Source organism: Diabrotica virgifera, chromosome 9 (genome assembly GCF_917563875.1).
Source record: "Diabrotica virgifera virgifera chromosome 9, PGI_DIABVI_V3a".
Taxonomy (NCBI): Eukaryota; Metazoa; Arthropoda; class Insecta; order Coleoptera; family Chrysomelidae; genus Diabrotica; species Diabrotica virgifera.
The window spans coordinates 192749450-192770427 of record NC_065451.1 but is presented as its reverse complement, the minus strand read 5'-3'; the positions used below and the strand labels follow the sequence as shown (position 1 = coordinate 192770427).

Genomic DNA, 20978 nt, shown 5'->3' with positions numbered 1-20978 from the left:
TGGTTCAAGTTTTGTAGCGTTTATAAAACCAGTGAAAATGTGATCTTTTAGATTTGTATAGTTTTTACAATCCCTCTCTAAGAAGTCCAAATTTTTTTTATTCAGTTTTTTTTACTTAAATTCAGATTGCAAGGAATTTTCTAAAACTGTCCCTGTGTACAGTTGAAAGCTATTGCGCAATATTAACCAATTTTGAGAAGTGCTGAGATGTACAGAATTCTGATGCGTAAATTTTCTATTGGAATTTTCTAGAAGAAATGTTGAAAATCAATTTGATTGGTTTGTTTGAATTTGGTACAAAGATCGAAGCTCTTAATTGGCCCTGAAGAACGGAAGTCGGAAATTGCGTATGACAAGATCGGGGAATCTTGTCAGGAGGAAAGTAGCGTCATTCTCATTCTTACAATGGTAGTGAATCAGTAAACATCGATAGTCAGTAACCGGCTTTTTTGCGACGCAAAACGAATTTCCAAGTAAATGGGATCTATCAAAGTTCTTTTGTGTTGTTGTTAAGTAGGTGTACCATCAGTTTGATGGTGTAGCAGTTCTTTTGTGATGGTAAAAGTGTAATATACGCTTTGTAAAAATACTGCGTATTTATTTGTGAAAGCCGGCATGGTACTAATATCGTGGTGATGAATTAAACCCAAGCCTCCTGTCTCCTGGATTAGAAAACCTATTTCCCGAGGTAAATAAGCAAATTTCCTTTGTTTTATGGTATTTTCATGGTATAATGGTATGGTGCAATCTGTAATTTTCCATCGACACCCTTCCCCTTCGAGTGGCGTATGAACTACGTACGTGTTGTCAAGTGTCATGTCAAGTTTCACAATGGTGAATGTTTTGAATTTTAAGGTATAGTGACTTTTAATAATTATAATGCAATAAATTTATTGTTTATCTTTTGGTGCACCATAACCTATGTTCAGAAAAGTAGATGTATTTTTTTTACAGGTAATCTTTTATGTAATCTGAAAGTTTTGTTTTCTAAAGGAATGATTTTTCAATAAATGCCATAACTGTATTTTGTCCTGTTTATTTACCGCTAACCTATTGGCAAAAATTTTAACCACAATCTTTAAAAGCTTTTTAGAGTCAAATTTTTACCCGGTTGTTAAGATGTTTGATCATAGAAAGTAAAACTCCTGGTAAGGCGCCCTAAGAAAATATAGCCAGGATTTATATTTAACACCCCAGGATATCTGTAAGTACCCTTGTTTAAATTGGTGATAGTAGTAAATATTCCCTAATCCCTAACTTCTTCTTAAACGAACTCACAACCTCAGCTCTCCAACCAAAACAAGAGCCGCCGTAGCAAAGTAGTTTTTAGAAATATCCCCTAGTTTTCTCCAGACCCCCTTTGTATTTAAGTATTCTCAACCTCATACCTAAACTAGAAGCAGTATCTAAACTTTCCAAGCTTTTTTCTTCCCCCTAATTTCTAAACTCTACAGTTTTAGTGTTAACGAGTACCTAACGGCTTCGTAAGCCCTTCGAAGTATGGTGGCAGCTCAGTTAAATTAGAATAAAAGATTTCTGGTGGTTGTGTCAGAATCGAACCCGGTACGTCAGATTTGGTAAGCCACTGAGCTATGGCCGTCACTGAAGTTGCAAGTTACCAGAAGAAGTAAGGGAGAAACCTAAAATAAAAACTGCTCGGAAACGTTTACGCAAAATATGTCTGTGAAGGGGATTTAATGCTATAACCCAAGATATAAACTTATTAGGAAGAGTAATCGTAGAACAGGGAATAACCAACAGACTAATCAGGGAACAAGAATCGTCAAGCCCAGACAAACAATGGCAAAATATCAAAGAAGCAATCTTGAACACAAGTAAAGCAATCCTAGCGAAAACCAAAAGAAAACACAAAACAAAAGATTGGTATGATGAAGAATGTCAAGAAGTAGCAGAAGCAATAAGAAAAGTAAGACTCAAAAATCTCACAAATGACGAAGAAAGCACTAGAGAAGAATACAGAGAATTGAGAAAAATCATGAAAAGAAAATGTAGAAGCAAAAAGAGAAAATACAATGAGAACAAACTGAAAGAAATAGAAGAAAAATTAAAAAAAAAAGAAATAAGACCATTCTACCAGGAAGCAAAAAAAATGGAAAGAGGATATCAAAAAAACAACCCATATATGAGAGATGATAAAGGGATGTTGCTAAATGAGCCGGAAAAAATAATGGAAAACTGGCAAAACTATTTCACAGAACTTCTAAATAAGAGCGAAGTACAAAAGGAAACAAGCCATGAAATTGAAGATGATCAGATAGCAATAGAAATACCCACAGAACAAGAAATAAAGAACGAAATAAAGAGCTTGAAAAATAACAAAAGCCCAGGAATAACAGAAATATCGGCCGAAATGATAAAATCAGGAGGGAAAAGACTACAGAAAGAGATATATGACCTGATAAAAAGAATATGGGAAGTAGAAAAAATGCCAGAAGAGTGGACCATAGCAAGAATATGCCCTATACATAAAAAAGTTGATAGAATGCTATGCGAAGACTACAGACGCATCGCACTATTAGAAATAGTTTACAAAATCTTGGCACAAAGTATAAGAAAAAGGCTAAGTCATTATTCGGAAAAAATACTGGGGGAATACCAGGCAGGTTTTAGAAACAACAGATCAACGACTGACCAAATATTTGCCTTAAAAGAAATACAGACTACCTGTTACGAACATAAAACAGTACTATATGCTTTGTTCATAGACTTTAAGCAGGCTTACGACACAGTAAATAGACAGCCGATGTACGAACTGATGAAAGAACTGGGGATACCAAGTAAAATTGTTAGGATGATAAAGATGACGATGGAAAACACAACAAACGAAATAGCTTGGAAAGGGTATACATCCAAAAAGTTTGAAACCAAGGAAGGATTACGACAAGGAGACCCACTATCAACAATGGCATTCAATCTAACATTGGAAGGAATAATCAGGAAAAGCAGAATAAACATGCAAGAAACGATATTTAAAAACGGCCACCAATGCATAGCATTTGCACATGATCTGACGCTATTAGCAACAAGCAAAAAAGAACTACAAAAGTTAATGAAAAACATAATAACGGAAGCCAAAAAATTCGGACTTAAAATAAATGAAGAAAAGACAAAGTATATGATAATGGGAGAGATCCAAATAGAAAAAGAGAATAACATCATAGTACAAATAGATGGAGAAAAAACATACTCGTTCAAAAGAGCCAAAGAAATTATTTACCTGGGAGCCAAAATAGATGAAAATGGTCATGAAGAAGGGGAGATAAAGGCAAGAATAGCTAAAGGAAATAAAAATATGGAGCATTACGCACATTATTGAAATCCAAATACGTATCAAGAAAAACAAAAATAAGAATTTATAAGACTGTTATCAGATATGGATGCTCAAAAAGTCAGAAACAGACCTATTAGAAAGATGGGAGAGAAAAATGCAAAGAGCAATATATGGAGGTGTGAAAATAGAAGGTCAGTGGAGAAGAAGAACCAATAAAGAATTGGAAGAACTATATCAAGAGCCAACGATTACGACGACGATCAAAGCACAGAGAATACGATACTTGGGGCACATAGAGAGAATGGGAAGTAAACGAATGCCAAAAATGGTACTCTCACGAAGACCAATACAAAAGAGGAGGAAAGGCAGGCCAAGGAAAAGATGGAAGGACAGTGTATATGAAGACTTGAAGAAAAGTAACATTGAGAGATGGAAAGAACTAGCATTGGACAGAAGGAGATGGAGAGAGGTGGTGAAGGAGTGTATAAAAAGACTGAAGTGTATTTAAATAAAATTTACAGGTTTTATAAGTTATGTAAGTTATACTAAGTTATTTATTATATTATTTATGTAATCAGAAATGTAAACATTTTAGCCCTAGGCCTACAAAGCCTGTTGCGCTTAATAAATAAAAATAATCGTAGAAGACGACCCGCGCGCAGGTATAATAGCAAAGAGAATGATGGCGATTCCTAGGCGAATACACTCGAATTTACCAACTACCAAGATAATCATTATCATTACGTAGCGCTACAACCCTGTGTGGGTCCTGGCTGACTGTACAACTTTCTTCCAATTTGTTCGGTCTTCCATCAATCTAGGGCCAAATGGGATGTTCATTTTCCAAAGATCTGCTTGGATGTTATGTTATCTCTCCATCGCATTCTGGGGCGTCCGAGTGGTCTTTTGAATGTAGGAAACTCCTCCGATACCAGTTTTACAAGCCTCTCGTTATGAAGTCTGTTCACGTGGCCTGCCCATCTTAGTCGCTGTGATTTAATTTCTTGGACAATATCGGCGTCATTGTAGAGTGCTTTTAATTCGATATTGGTTCTAACCCTATACTGGTTTGTGTTAATGTCGAGGGTGGTCTGACGATGGATTTATAGATTTTGATCTTGGATATAGTCCAGGGCGCATCTGTTTTGAGATGGACGTTGAGAGGTGACTCAAATTTTTTTGCAGAAATTTATTGAAAATAACTCAAATATTAATATTTGAGTTATCCTCCCACTCAAATAGGTCCGGAACATTGTTTAAATAATCAAAATGTCAAAATATGAAGGAAAAATTCGATTTTTTAGTGGTTTTTTGATTATAACTTTCAAACTATTCATTTTTGAGAAAAGTTGTACTGACATAAAAGTTGCATAATTAAATTTCCAATAATATAGAATTAGCTAAAAATTTAAAAAATAGTCACCCTTGTTGCAAAATAGCAATAATTGCGAAAAAACCACACAAAAACAAGTATTCGCATTTTACGTTTTTCAACCATTTATGCTACACTTAGGAACTTCATATTTTACCCAGAAAAACTTTATGACGTAGCAAAACAACGCCGTAAATTTCATTAAGATCGGTTTAATAGATTTTGCAAAATAAATTTTGCAATCCAGCTTTCGCAAAAAAAATTCATTTTTTTTTAAATGTTGCAGGACTGAAAATAAAGCAGATAGCAAGTTAAAATTTTTTTTGCTTATTGAACTTTACTGTACCTTTCATTTGCAATTTGCAAAATTAAAATCGAATAATTACCACGGCGTCAGGAAATTCTTTAGATAAACATTAATTTTTGGTGCTACGAGCAGGACAGGGGTGTTCGATTCACACAAGTTGATTTCCACCAAAATTTCTTCCAATCTTTATCTAATATATTATTTTCTTACTCTATATTTTGTTGTATTTTAATATTTTAATTCCACAAAAATCAAACTAATTTTATTATTGTTTGTGAAATATTGTTTAAACAATTGCATATGTTTAAAAATAATAAACTTTTATTCTCTAAGTTAAAATATATGAACAAAGAAAGTTTTTGCTAAAAAAGTGTTATTTCAAAGGACAGAATATGTGTTTTTATTTTGCAATAAACAAATTTATTTAATTATATCGAAATGTAATAAAAATTAAAATGTATCAATCATTACCAAAGGTTATTGGAATGCCCAATAAGAGCAAACAATCCGCTGTCCTGCGCGTAGCACCAATAATTAATGTTTATTTAAAAAAATTCCTGACGCCGTGGTGTTTAATCGATTTTAATTTTGCAAATTGTAAATTAAAGGTACAGTATACTTCTATATTCCAAAAAAAATTTCAACTTGCTATCTGCTTTATTTTCAGTCCTATAACAAAATTTTTTGAACCGATCTTAATGAAATTTACGGGTCTAGGACGTTTCATCGCCGCCAGTTCATCGCCGCCGTTTCGATGCCGCCAGTTCATCGCCGGCCGACTCATCGCCGGCCGTTTCGATGCCGCCGTTTCATCGCCAGTCAGTTAATCGCTAACTGATATATTTCCGAATTTTCGACCAATTTTCGACAATTACATTTATTATTTATTTTTAGCATTAATTATGAATTCTAGGAAAAGCGAGATATGACCATTCCCATTGCCATACTTAATCTTTTAATAGACTTTTAAACTTTTATAATATAAAATATAATTTAACACTACAAATTTAATACAGTTTAGTATCAAATTTAGGGGAAGTACAAATAGAACAGTCAATTAATATAATAATATTTTTTATCTATTTATTTGTCATAAGTTTTTAACTGAATTTAACGTCGTGTCGTGTAATTTCCCATAATACAAGATCAACTGACTAACTGGCGATTAAACGGCTGGCGATGAAACGGTCGGCCATGAAATGGACTGGCGATGAACCGGCGGCATCGAAACGGCGGCGATGAACTGGCGGCGATGAAACGTCCCATTCCGGAAATTTACAGCATTGTTTTACTGTATCATATAGTTTTTCTGGGTGAAATATGAAGGTCCTAAGTGTAGCATAAATGGTTGAAAAACATAAAATGCGAATACTTGTTTTTTGCGAATACTTTTGTATGGTTTTTTCGCAATTATTGCGATTTTGTAACAAGGGTGCCTATTTTTAAAATTTTTAACCAATTTTATATTGTAGGAAATTTAATTACGCAACTTTTATGTCATTACAACGCAACTCGAAAATGAATACTTTTAAAGTTATAATCAAAAAACGAAGAAAAAAATCGAATGTTTTCTTCATTTTTTGACATTTTGATTATTTAAACAATGTTCCGGACCTTTTTGAGAGGGAGGATAACTCAAATATTATTTGAGTTATTGTCAAGCAATTTCTGCAAAAAAAAATTGAGTCACCTCTCAATGTCCAAATGTACTAATATTTTTACAGATGCGCCCTGGTCTAATCGTATAATGTCATAATGAAAAGAAATTTTGAAAGAAAATGAGAAAGAAGGTAATATAATGTGCCTTTGGATAAAGATGGTAGAAAAAGGCACATGTTATAGGCACATTCACTGTTTACTTTAGTAGAGTCAGGGAATAATTTTTAATAAATATAGGCAACCCAACAATACCGGTTAAAGGCTCTTTTATATTTTTCGTTAAGGCAAAATAATTTGCTTTCGTAGGTTTCCACATGAAAGTAGATAAAAACCCATGAAATTTTTAACAAATAAACGTAGAAATTCTCAAAAAATACTTTCACTGGATATTATGCTTCGGTCAATACTCCTTTAGTTATGGTTTTAAAAATAGTTTACAGCCATTACTGAAAAACACATACCTGTGCCATTTCCTATTCCTGGTTTATTTTTAAATGATGGGATAATTTCTGCCAAAATCTGTTTACTCTGTTCTTATTTGTATAGTAATCTCTATATTTATAATTATAATATTGTTTTTTACTTATTTTTTTACACAGATTTCCACTGTATTGTCCCGTAGTATTTTTAGCGAATAATAACAATAAAATGCAAAGGCTGATGAATTCGTGGACTGAAGAAATACTAAAAATTAAAATGAAGTTGAATATAGATAAAAATAAATAAAACAAAAACGATGATAGTTAATCAAAAGGAAGACCAAATTAAGTAAGGAGATTAAGACTAAATATAATGGAACAATATGTATAAAAAAATATTAACGTACGAATATCTGGGCAGCATTTTGACTGAGAATTGAAAAATAGACGCGGAAATAACAAATAGGGGAAATTAATCTGCACGATTATATAGTACACAATAAATACAACAATCTTAAGAACACACAGTAGCGATCAACAGGTAGCAAAAAACGCGGTCCAAGATTGCGAACTTTCAAAAGTGAGGCAACAGTGCGTCGGTAATTCGACACTGACAGTGACGTTTATACTACCAAAAACAATAATTTCTATCCGCTGTGAGCTCGTACGTAGAGGGGATATTTATAAATTCGAGAGCGCCAGTAGTGACAAGTCTGTAAACGTTTACCGGAAATTTGACATAAATGTCAAAGTGATTAATTTAAAATTAAAATTAAAAACATTAATTATAAAAAATATTAGTTGATCAAAGCTGTGGTATATATTTTTACCTTAATAGTCCAGGGCGCATCTGTTTTGAGATGGACGTTGAGAGGTGACTCAAATTTTTTTGCAGAAATTGCTTGAAAATAAATCAAATAATAATATTTGAGTTATCCTCCCTCTCAAAAAGGTCCGGAACATTGTTTAAATTATCAAAATGTCAAAAAATTAAGGAAAAATTCGATTTTTTTCTTCGTTTTTTTATTATAACTTTAAAAGTATTCATTTCCGAGAAAAGTTGTGGTGACATAAAAGTTGCGTAATTAAATTTCCTACAATATAAAATTGGTTAAAAATTTAAAAAATAGTCACCCTAGTTGCAAAATAGCAATTATTGCGAAAAAACTATACAAAAACAAGTATCCGCATTTTACGTTTTTCAACCATTTATGCTACACTTAGGACCTTCATGTTTCACCCAGAAAAACTTTATGATACAGTAAAACATTACTGTAAATTTCATTAAGATCGGTTTAATAGATTTTGCAAAATAAATTTTGCAATCCAGCTTTCGCAAAAAAAATTCATTTTTTCAAAACATTACAGGACTGAAAATAAAGCAGATAGCAGGTTGAAATTTTTTTTTGCTTATACAAGTGTACTGTACCTTTCATTTGCAATTTGCAAAATTAAAATCGATTAATTACCACGGCGTCAGGAAATTTTTTAAATAAACAATAATTTTTGGTGTTACGCGCAGGACAGCGGTGTTCGATTCACACAAGTGGATTTCCACCAAAATTTCTTCCAATGTTTATCTAATATATTATTTTCTTACTCTATATTTTGTTGTATTTTAATGTTTTAATTCCACAAAAATCAAACTACTTTTATTGTTTGTGAAATATTGTTTAAACAATTGCATATGTTTAAAAATAATAAATAATTATTTTTTAAGTTAAAATATATGAACAAAGAAAGTTTTTGTTAATAAAAGTGTTAGTTTAATGGATAGAGTATGTGTTTTTATTTTGCAATAAACAAATTTATTTATTTATATCGAAATTTAATAAAAATTAAAATGTATCAATCATTATCAAAGGTCATTGGAATGCCCAATCAGAGCAAACTCTCCGCTGTCCTGCGCGTAGCACCAATAATTATTGTTTATTTAAAAAAATTCCTGACGCCGTGGTATTAATCGATTTTAATTTTCCAAAATTGCAAATGAAAGGTACAGCAGACTTCTATAAGCAAAAAAAATTCAACTTGCTATCTGCTTTATTTTAAGTCCTGTAACATTTTGAAAAAATGAATCTTTTTTACGAAAGCTGGACTGCAAAATTTATTTTGCAAAATCTATTGAAATGATCTTAATGAAATTTACAGTATTGTTTTGCTGTATCATAAATTTCTTCTGGGTGGAATATGAGGGTCGTACGTGTAGCATAAATGGTTGAAAAACGTAAAATGCGAATACTTGTTTTTGTATGTTTTTTTCGCAATTATTGCTATTTTGCAACAAGGGTGACTATTTTTTTAAATTTTTAACTAATTCTATATTGTTGGAAATTTAATTACGCAACTTTTATGTCAGTACAACTTATCTCGGAAATGAATAATTTTAAAGTTATAATCAAAAAACGAAGAAAAAAATCAAATTTTTCCTTAATTTTTTGACATTTTGATTATTTAAACAATGTTGTTCTGAAGCTATTTTCTTGTGGCATTTTTACAATTTTAACTATTTAGAATGGGAAATAAGCCACAATATTATTAAAAAATGATTTTTTATTAACGTTTCGACGCCCAAATCGGGTGCCGTTGTCAAAATACAAAATACTATTAATATAAACAAAAATGTTGTTGCTTAGTAAAAAAATTCTTCTAATAATTTATTTAATTTGACTCATTTATATCGGCAATTCAGATACATATGATACATTTTAAAGTAGAAGACTTTAAAATTTAAAATTTCATGTAATCGAATAATAATAATAATAATAATAATAATAATGACATATAATAATAAGGTCACTATAATGATAATATAGTGACCTTTTTACAACATATAATGACAGAGTGGAAAACTAGAATTCACCTTCAAATACCTGGTGAAAGTAACATCGAAACTGAAAATATCGCAATCAGCCGGGGCCTGTTTCAAGGAGATTCGTTGAGTCCTCTGTGGTTCTGTCTAGCTATGAACCCACTATCTCAGCTATTGAACTCCACAGATGCAGGTTTTAGCATCAAAAATAACAACAATGTGGTGGCGAAGCTTAATCATTTATTGTACATGGATGATTTGAAATTAATGGCTTCCACTCGAGACCAACTCGACGAGATGCTAAAAACTGTAGAAACTTTTTCTAATGATATTAGTATGCACTTTGGACTAGACAAGTGCCGTATTTTAAATATAGTCAGAGGAAAAGTACAGCCCGGAGGATTCGATATGCAAAATGGCCAGAACATCGAGGCCATGGGTGAAAACGATATGTATAAATATCTTGGAGTAAAGCAGGCGCGGAAAATTGACCATAAACAAATGAAAACAGAGATAACTACTGAGTTTTTACGAAGGGTAAAACAGCTGCTTCGCTCACACCTTAACAGTAGAAATTTGTTTAAGGCACTAAACACCTACGCATGTTCCGCGCTTAGCTACTCATTTGGTATTGTTAAGTGGACAAAAACAGATATAGATGCTCTTCAGCGAAAAGTGCGAACACACCTCACAAAGGCACAAAAACACCATCCTAAAAGTGCAGTAGAAAGAACAACATTACCACGGAATCTAGGAGGAAGAGGACTTATGGATATAGGTGAGCAATTAGATAAACAAATTGCTAATTTAAGAACTTATTTTCAGATGCAGGCTGAGACATCTACTCTTCATCGCGCTATCTGCGCCGTAGATGACACAACACCGATCAAACTGAGGGAACCAGAAATGCGCATAAACCACCTTACTAAGGACGAAAAAGTGCGCGCCTGGATGGGTAAACCTCTGCACGGGCGGCATCCCAATGAGGTCAGCCAAGATTACGTCGACAATATAGCGTCGAACTACTGGTTGACATCAGGAAAGATGTTCCCTGAAACGGAAGGTTCATTACTGGCCATTCAAGATCAGGTTATACCAACGAGAAATTACCTGAAATATATCATCAAAGACCCTCAGGTTCAAAACGAGAGATGCCGATATGGATGTCAAGCCCAAGAAACCATCCAACATCTTACAGGGGGCTGCCAGGCATTTGCTGCAACTGAATACAAGGAACGGCATGACGCAGTGGGAAAAATCCTTCATCAAGAGATAGCTATCAAGCTTGGACTTCTCCAAACGGACCATCTCCCGTATTATCAATACGTCCCTGAGAGTATGCTTGAGGATGGCAACTACAAGCTATACTGGGACCGCACTGTGCTCACAGACCAAACAGTGGCACACAATAGACCAGATCTCGTACTAGTTAATAAATTAACAAGACAAACAACACTAATTGATGTGGCGATACCTAACAACAATAATCTACGTAGTAAATTCACTGAAAAGATCGCCAAGTACAGAGATCTAGAAATTCAAATACGAAGGCAATGGAGAATGCAAAGTACCCAGACGATACCGATTATCATGTCTACTACTGGAGTCATTCCGAAGACCCTCCTCGAAAGCATAAAAAAGCTGGGTCTGAATGAACATCTTTATAAGACCATGCAGAAAGCAGTACTACTCGCAACAGCCAGATGTGTACGAAAATTTTTGGGAGATACACCTGCATACCAAGTCACCTAGGGCTCGATAACACGGAAAGAGTCCCACCAGAGCTCAATCCTTTTGATACCGTAGGTATCTGGGATGAGTCAATTTTCCCCTTAGAGGGAGTGTGAGCCGTATGGCTAAATCTGGATAATAATAAGACGTTTATTGTTCCAAAAAAATATATAAATTTACAAAAAAAAAACATAAATTTGAAATGTGGTAGGAACAATGCGTTTTGATATCAGCATCTGTACTTTACCAGAAAATACAGGGCTGTTGAACGCCAACTATCTAAATAAAAAAATTGTTACATTATAATAATAATTAACCTAATAACTTAACCTAAACAAAAAGAAAAAAAAATCTAATTCTAAATTAAAATAGTTCTAATTCTAAATTAAAATGAACTATCTTTCAGTAAAGTCGTCCCAGGAACGCAACTCATAAATATTGGCAATATCATTTTAAAGTCTTCTACTTTAAAATGTATCATATGTATCTGAATTGCCGATATAAATGAGTCAAATTAAATAAATTATTAGAAGAATTTTTTTACTAAGCAACAACATTTTTGTCTATATTAATAGTATTTTGTATTTTGACAACGGCACCCGATTTGGGCGTCGAAACGTTAATAAAAAATCATTTTTTAATAATATTGTGGCCTATTTCCCATTCTAAATAGTTAATATTTAAACAATGTTCCGGACCTTTTTGAGAGGGAGGATAACTCCCTCTCAAGAGGATAATTTATTTTCAAGTAATTTCTGCAAAAAAATTTGAGTCACCTCTCAACGTCCAAATGTACTAATATTTTTACAGATGCGCCCTGGTCTATAAATATACTTACGTTTTAAATACTGAATTTGCGTTTTTTAATGTTCTATAATATGTACTTATAAATTAATCTTGGCGCCATCTACATGATAATTGTGAAAGTATCCGAAGTAAGAAATTAATATTTCATTAATAGAACGTCAAAATGATTAGCAAAATCTTAAAAAAATCTATTACAATTTAATTACTTTTTAGCGTTGTAAATATTAAACGATAACAATTAAATAATAAATTTAAAAATTACCGGTGAAAGTTGAATTAGTAACCGCTAGGAGCGACACCAGCGAAGCTCAGAGCGTATCCGCTGTGAGCTCGTACGTAGAGGGGATATTTACAAATTCTCGAGCGCCAGTAGTGGCAAGTCTGTAAACGTTTACCGAAAATTTGACATAAATGTCAAAGTGAATAATGTAAAATTAAAATTAAAAACATTAATTATAAAAAATATTAGTTGGTCAAAGCTGTGGTAATACCTTTTACCTTAAATATACTTACGTTTTAAATACTGAATTTAAGTTTTTTTAATGTTCCGTAATATGTAATTATAATTTAATCTAAAAATCTTAGCGCGATCTACACGATAATTGTGAAAGTATCCGAAGTAAGAAATTCATATTTTATCAATAGAACGTCAAAATGATTAGCAAAATCTTAAAAAAATCGATTACAATTTAATTAATTTTTTGCGTTGTAAATTTTAAGCGATAACAATTAAATAATAAATTTAAAAATTACCGGTGAAAGATAATTCCAGTAATCCGCTAGGAGCGCCACCAGCGAAGCTCAGAGCGAATACACATATGCGCGAAATGTTGCCAAGTCAGTGACGTTCGTTTTCTTGTTATAAAAAAACCGATTTTGAGCAGTTCCAATGTGACACAAAGTCTAGGCACGGGATAAAAAAGTTTATTTGAAGAAAGTGTATTTTTTGTCTTTCTTAATGGCGGTACAGGCTCCTTTTTTCAATATTTTATTTAGTAATAGAGTAATTTCCACATACTAACATATTTCTGAAATTGGGCTCTGTACCGCCATTCTTTATTATACTACGAATATGTGTGCCAAATATCTCGACAAAATATTCAAAATTAAAGCCGCAATCTTGGAACGCGTTTGTTGCTACCTCTTGGTCGCTACTGTTTGCTCTTAAGGCACCAACATGTAAAAATGGACGGTAAGGACATTAGAATAATCGCAAATTTGTATTGGGGCCAGGCTGCATGTGTTAGGGTTGGGAATCAGTGCTCTGAAAAAGTAAAAATCAAGCGTGGAGTTCGACAAGGCGTGTCACCAATGCTGTTTAATATTTACGCTGAAACAATCTTAAATGAAGTGTTGGAAAACGCAAAAGAGGGCATACTCATTAATGGCGTGCTTATGAACAATATCAAATACGAATATGATATCTTGTTAGTGACAGGATCAATTGAACATCTTCAAGCGTTATTGAATCGAATGGTGGCGTTATGCGCGATATATGGACTCAAACTTAACGCAATAAAAACAAAGTTTTTGGTTATTAGTAAACAGACAGCCGTAAATAATAATAACTATAACGTAGAACATTTGGTAATGACCCAATTGAACGAGTAAGTAATCTTTTATATATGGGTACTCATATTAATGAAAGCTGGAATCCTAGTACAGAAATAAAAAGCAGAATTGCCAAAGCAGGAACAAGTTTTATGGAATTTAAGAAAATCCTGTGCAGTCATGATCTAACTTTGGTTCGCATAAGAATGGTTCGATGTTATATATTCCCAGTACTACTTTACGGGGTTGAAGCATGGACAGTGACAGAATGGCTTTTAAAAAACCTAGAAGCATTTGAGATGTGGGTCTACCGCCGTATTCTGAAGATCAGTTGGGTAGAAAGAGTCGCAAACGAAAGGGTTTTGCAACGTTTGAATAAAAGTTGCGAAGTAGTGAACACGGTTAAAAGGGGCAAATTGGAATACTTTGGTCATGTAAAGCGTCACCCAGAAAAATATGACATACTTCACCTTGTCATGCAAGGTAAAATAATGGGAAAAATAAGTGTGGGCCGCCGTACAACTTATTGGCTTAAAAATCTATGCCAATGGTTTGGGGAAACTAGCACTGATTTATTTCGTGCGGTTGTAAATAAGACAATGATTGTTAATATGCTGGGCAACAGGAGAGCCAACGATCAACAACCGGTCTCGGCATCTTAAGAAGAAGATGTAACAATGGAAGTCAATACGATAATATACAAGCAAAACTACTCAAAATAATTGACAAAAAATAAATTGCAATAATCACAAAGATATTTAACAACATATAAAACTCTGGAAAAATACCATCAGAATGGCTTAAGTCTGAGTTTATTGCATCTCAGTTCATAAATGCCAGTTCGGGTTCGTAAATGCTGTTGGTACGAGAGAGACTTGTTCTCAATACAAGTCTTACTATAGAGTTGCAGAGACGTCAATTGCGATATATACGCATGTCTGGTTGATTACGAGACAGCGTTTGATCGGGTACCTACAGCACGATCATGCATTGGCACAAGCTGATGTTTCTTCTTCTTCTTCTTATACTTGTTGTAGATCTGTCGATCTGTTAATTCCAACGTTAAAGTATTTCTTGAGAGGTAGAGTGCCAGCTATCTCTCCATCTTTTTGGTGGTCTCCCCGTTGGACGCTTGCCAACTGGTTTTCCTTCGAGCGCAATTCTTGGTAGTCTGTGCTTCTCCATTCTTTTTACATGACTCACCCATTCTCTTCGTCTTTGCCTACCCCATCTTACTACATCTTGCACACCGCATTGTTCTCTGATGATGTTGTTTCGTATTCTATCCTTTCTTGTCTTCTCTGCTATTGCTCGTAGTGTCTTAATTTCGACTGTTCGTAGCATGCTTTTGGTTTTATTGGTGTCTTCTATTGATTCAATGCCGTAGGTCATAACAGGTCTGATGCAAGTTTTATAAATTCTAACTTCCATTCTCATATATGGGTTATTCCAGACCAAATCTCTCAAACATCCGGACATGACTGCAGCCTTGTTAATTTGTCCTCTTAGGTCTCTGGCTGGGTCATGATAACTTTATAATTCTACACCTAGATATTTGAACGGGTTTAGCTGTTCTATACTTCAATACAATTGTTCAAAACAGCAGCCAACAAAGTTAAAATTGCTATGATGGTAGCCAACCTCCGATAGGAGACAGTACTGCAAGAAGAAGAAGCTTTTCTATGGGTTTTCCCTCTACCACGAGCTTGCATCTAATTGGATAGTTCGCAATAGTAATGCATTTTGTTTTCTGCGTGGATATGTTCATGTTTAGTCGTCGAAATGCTTGGTAGAATCGATAAAGTTGTCTTTGTAGGTCATCCTCATCCTCTGCAATCAGGGCTGCATCATCCGCATAGCACACTATACTGTGAGCGATTCTGTATCCTCGTTGTAGCGATTCCACATCTTATATTATTTCCTCCATTAGCATATTGAATACAAATGGGCTGAGGCTGTCTCCCTGCCTGATTTGTTTTGCACGAAACCGAAAAAGGCATTCTACTAAACAGTCGCAGGCTAAACAACATCAGATGTGCAAATGACACTATAGTATTTGCGGACAACCTAGGAGACCTACAAGTCCTTATGAACAAAATTACCTACTACAGTCAGGCAATAATATGGACACATTATGAACGTAAAGAAGACAAAGCTCATGATGATTAGCAAGAAAAAGATAACAGAAGATGAACTATATGTTAACTAAATCTCAGTAGAAAGAATGACGCACTAGAACTACCTAGGCACCATAATAAATGGAATTAGCTAATAAACAGGAGATCAGAGTGCTCTTCGGAAAAGCTAAATCCACCTTCAACCGAATGAGAGCCTTCTTCAAGACTCTTGGTATAAAAATAAGAATGCTACGTCTTCTCTGTCCTCTTTTATAGAGTTGAATTGTCGAACTTGAACGAAAATATGTGCAGAAGATTAAAAGCATTGAAGATGTGGTTATATCGGAGAATACTCCGTGGACTGATCAAGTCACAAATGAGGAGGTCCTCAAAAGAATGAAGAGGAACAGAGAGGTACTGACCACCGTCGAATCTTGAAAGTTACAATATTTTGGACATATGTGAGAAATGAATTCAGATATGCCCTCCTACAAGCCATCCCTCAAGAGAAATTATTTGGAAAGCGAGGTTCAGGAAGAACATCCAGGTTGAAGAACCTCAAAACCTGGTTCAATACAACATCTTTGCAGCTTTTCCGCATTGCTGCAGATAGATGAAGATTACCATGATGATCACCACCATGCGTTACGAATAGGCCCATCATTAAAAGGATAATTTTAGCCTCGTTAATAAATTTCATCAATTCTCCAAGCATTTTTGTGTTGTAATAAGGATAACATACATTAGGAGTATGCTGAGTGAAAAATTATCTAATACTGTCACACAAACAAAGGAAAAATAAGATTTTGCCAATTTTTGACACCTTCGATTTTTGTAAATATAAAGAAAAGAAATTGAAGAATCTCAGATGCAGAATCCACCAATTTAATAAGAATTAAAAATGGTAAATAGTATTTTAAAACTGAGATTTTTCGTGTTGAAAGTTCTTACTGGTACATCCTTAATCTGTGACTTTTTCAATTAATAAGACAACAGACGACGAATATAGAAAACGAAAGGGAAACGATCACATTTCGCTTTCATTCGTCTAGGAAAAACGGACAGCAGAGGAACTTTCAGTACTCAAATCTGAGTAAAGGAAATAAAAATAATAAATGATGGTTTTGCTTGTTTTCGATTCAGAGGGTTGCACACCAGCTAGACAGGCTGTTTCTACCATTTCAGGCGTCCTCAGTAGCTTTCGTTAGTGTGCCTACCTCTGGACCGAAAAACAGCTCTACCATCATTTTAAAGGGAATCTGAAAAATAATTCAAATTTCCCATCAGACGCGATACAGCGACATCTACTAACAAATTGAAGAATCTCAGATGCAGAATCCACCAATTTAATAAGAATAAGAAATGTGATCGTTTCCCTTTCGTTTTCTATATTCGTCGTCTCCTGTCTTATTAATTGAAAAAGTCGCAGATTAAGGATGTACCAGTAAGAACTTTCAACACGAAAAATCTCAGTTTTAAAATACTATTTACCATTTTTAATTCTTATTAAATTGGTGGATTCTGCATCTGAGATTCTTCAATTTGTTAGTAGATGTCGCTGTATCGCGTCTGATGGGAAATTTGAATTATTTTTCAGATTCCCTTTAAAATGATGGTAGAGCTGTTTTTCGGTCCAGATGTAGGCACACTAACGAAAGCTACTGAGGACGCCTGAAATGGTAGAAACAGCCTGTCTAGCTGGTGTGCAACCCTCTGAATCGAAAACAAGCAAAACCATCATTTATTATAAAGAAAAGACTTGAAATACGTAAGGTAAAAAATTTGCCGTAAGAGAAAAAATAATGCACTACTTACGTGTGACAATGAGGTTTGCTGTACTCTGAGCAGTTCCCATTTGGTTGGATGCTTTGCAGCTATACTCAGCCTTATCCTCCAATCTCACTTTATCAAATCTCAAGACTGCATTTCCATTATTATAAGTGATACTATAGTCAGGAGAATTATCAATACACTCAGCATTCTTGAACCACTGCACAGTTGGTAAAGGATTTCCATCCACTTGGCATTCGAACTGGAAGGCCGATCCCTCTTTGGCACTGCTGGGTTGAAGAGGTTTGAGAAACGAAGGAGCTGACAAAATGTCTTCTGGTTCACTCTCTTTAACAGTAAGTACGGCAGTAGTTTCGTCTTCACCAGCAGAGTTGCTAGCTCTACACGTGTATCTTGCAGAATCCTCAGCAAAGGTCTCTTCGATGGTTAAAGAGCACAGGCCGTTTTCAAACGTTGTTCTGTAGTCAGGATTATTTTGTATGGATATACCAGCTTTGTACCAGTGAACCACTGGTGTAGGATGTCCGGTAACTTGACAAATAAAAGTGAATTTGTTGCCTTCTTGGATAACTGCATCACTTAGAGGTGATGTAAACACGGGTGCTTCACTAGCATCTTCTACGATCGGTATGGGTGATGGTACACCTCTATTAGATTTCTGAATTTCTACTTTTTGAATATCGGTTATCTCTGTTATCTCTAAAGAATGTTTTTTCTGTTCTAGTTTTATTTTCTCTGCATTCTGTCTTTCTTCTTCGAGTCTTAGTCGTTCCGCCTCTTGTCTTTGTTTGGCTTGCACTTCCTCCAGTTTACGTTTTTCTTCGGCTAATTTAGCTTCCTCAGCCTTCCTTGCCTGCGCTAATTTGGCTTCCTCTGCTTTTCTAGCTTCATCATCAAGCTTGGCTTGCTCTAACTTTTGTTTTTCTGCTTCCAATTTCTTCCTCTCTTCCGCAAGTTTTGCTTCTTCAGCAAGCTTGGCTTCCTCAGCTTTCCGTCTTTCTTCTGCCAGTTTAGCTTCCTCAGCTTGGCGCGCTTGCTCTATCTTTTTCTTCTCTTCCGCCAATCTAAGTTCTTCGGCCTTAATTTTCTCCTTGGCCAATCTGGCTTCTTCTGCAAGCCTAGCCTCTTCAGCCTTTCTTCTTTCTTCAGCCAATCTTGCCTCCTCGGCTTTTCTAGCTTCATCGGCCAACCTCTCCTCTTCTTTCTGTTTGGCTTCTGCTTTTTGCCTTTGTTCTTCTGCAACTTTGGCTTCCTTCTTTTCTTTTTCCAATCTTTGTCTATCCTCTTCAGCACTTCGCAGATTTTCAGCCAAAGTGTTCAGCTCTTTGATGATTGATTCAAATGATTCTAACATGTCTTTGTTTCCATTTAATATGGGAGCATATTTTGATTGGTCAGCTCCATATAGTTTGACAGCCAATTCGGATATTTTTTCAATTCTTTCGTTTTGCTTTTCTTCTCCGGGTGTTAAGAACTTGGAGACCTCATTTAGTAACTCTTCAGCTTCTTCTGGTGTTTTAACTGCTGTTGATTTTCTGGCGATCGTTACCAACAGCTTACTGCCTTCTCTGAACCATTCATCAGCCTAGAAAAAAATAAAAGGTGGTCATTATTTAAATAACATTTTTTACGATTTAAAAATATTGAAAACAGGGTTTTCTTCTTTGAAAACAAAAAACATTGTCAGTTTCAATATTTGCTTTGAAACAAGGGCTTAATGAGGCATTTGAATCATGTGACTCATCTTGGACATGGTACATGGATGATGAGATTTTAATAATAACTGAAAATTTAAAAAAAAGCTATACAGAAAATGACCAATGAAAAATGAAAAATTAAAAAATAAAGCTTCTAGAAGTACATAGAATGAAGCAATTTACACAAAACCACAAATACACAAGAAATACACGAAATTACTGAAGAATTCAGTAGAGAGCTTTACAAAAGACAAACAAAATTCTACAAATTATTCTTCTCTAAAAACCAGTATGAGCCTCTCAATAAAACAACAACATAATCCCATAAAAAATAAAAACACTGTAAAATATATTTCTCCAAAGTGATAAAAGCACCATACTATCACCATTGTTGTTCTTAAAGACCCTTCTTCATTTTTGAAGGCTGGCAACAATTCTGACAAATCTTTCTCTATTATGTGCAGCTTTCAATGAGGATTGAGTGTCGAGACTCGTCCATTCTCTGATGGTTTTCAACCACGAACATCTCGTACCTGAACCTCTGCTTCCTTCAATTTTCTCTTCCATCAACAACCTCAGGAGTTTATCATGTCGTGCATAACTGATTTTGAGCTTCCTGATAATGTTCTCTACCATGGCCTATTTTACGTAATACTGCCTCGTCAGTGATATACTTTATCCGTGGTATTTTCAGGAGTCTTTTAAATACCACATTTCGAAGGCCTTCAAACTTGTCATAAAACTTAACTTCATTATCCATGCCTCTGTCCCATATAAGAGAATTTACAGTGCGGTAGAATAAGTGTTACCCCCCTCTTTTAATAACTTATTTATTTCTAGCACATAAGCAAAACGCTCGGACAGGTCGATTTTTAAACCCGTGTTGAGCTGCCCCCCCCCCACTTGCAAAAATTAAAAAACAAATAGCCCTGATTTATGAGCTTTCATATTCCGCAAATTAAAAATTTTGAGCTCGTTCCACTGAGCAGAAATATAATATTTTAGTGAAATATATGAGTTGCACTGAACGTGTTAATTTATAGTGACTTATAGATATCTAATTAAATGTATTTTTTGTTTCGGCGAGTACTTATTATATAAAATTATTATACAAATACTTACAAGCCTAATTAACAGGAAAACTATGCATTTTATAAAATATACTGAATATATATTTGTCAAAGTACTCAAAAATACCTATTAAATGAGCACCGAAAGAAGTTGATATCATCAAAATTAAGCAAGTGAACATGAAAATAATAGGACCCTTTCAAATTTCTAGTAAAAAGTGAAAAATAAAACGAACGCCATTTCCACAAAAATTAAAATCTTTAGTAATCCCTAAAGACTTTCTTTACTTTAGCATAAGTAATGACCTTAAACATTTTTACCGATTTAGAATGCATATTTTTAAAAAATATAT

The 20978-nt window shown here is 34.3% G+C and overlaps 1 protein-coding gene across 8 annotated transcripts in view; it reads right to left on the bottom strand.

Moving 5' to 3' along the window:
* LOC114338523 (titin) overlaps window positions 1-20978 on the bottom strand; it is a 751244-nt gene that overhangs the window by 152551 nt on the left and 577715 nt on the right. For all 8 annotated transcript variants that reach the window (XM_050662823.1, XM_050662825.1, XM_050662826.1 and 5 more), the window contains one exon: window positions 17883-19443. In XM_050662823.1, the coding sequence (XP_050518780.1) occupies window positions 17883-19443 (1561 nt within the window). The remainder of the gene's footprint in view (window positions 1-17882; window positions 19444-20978) is intronic.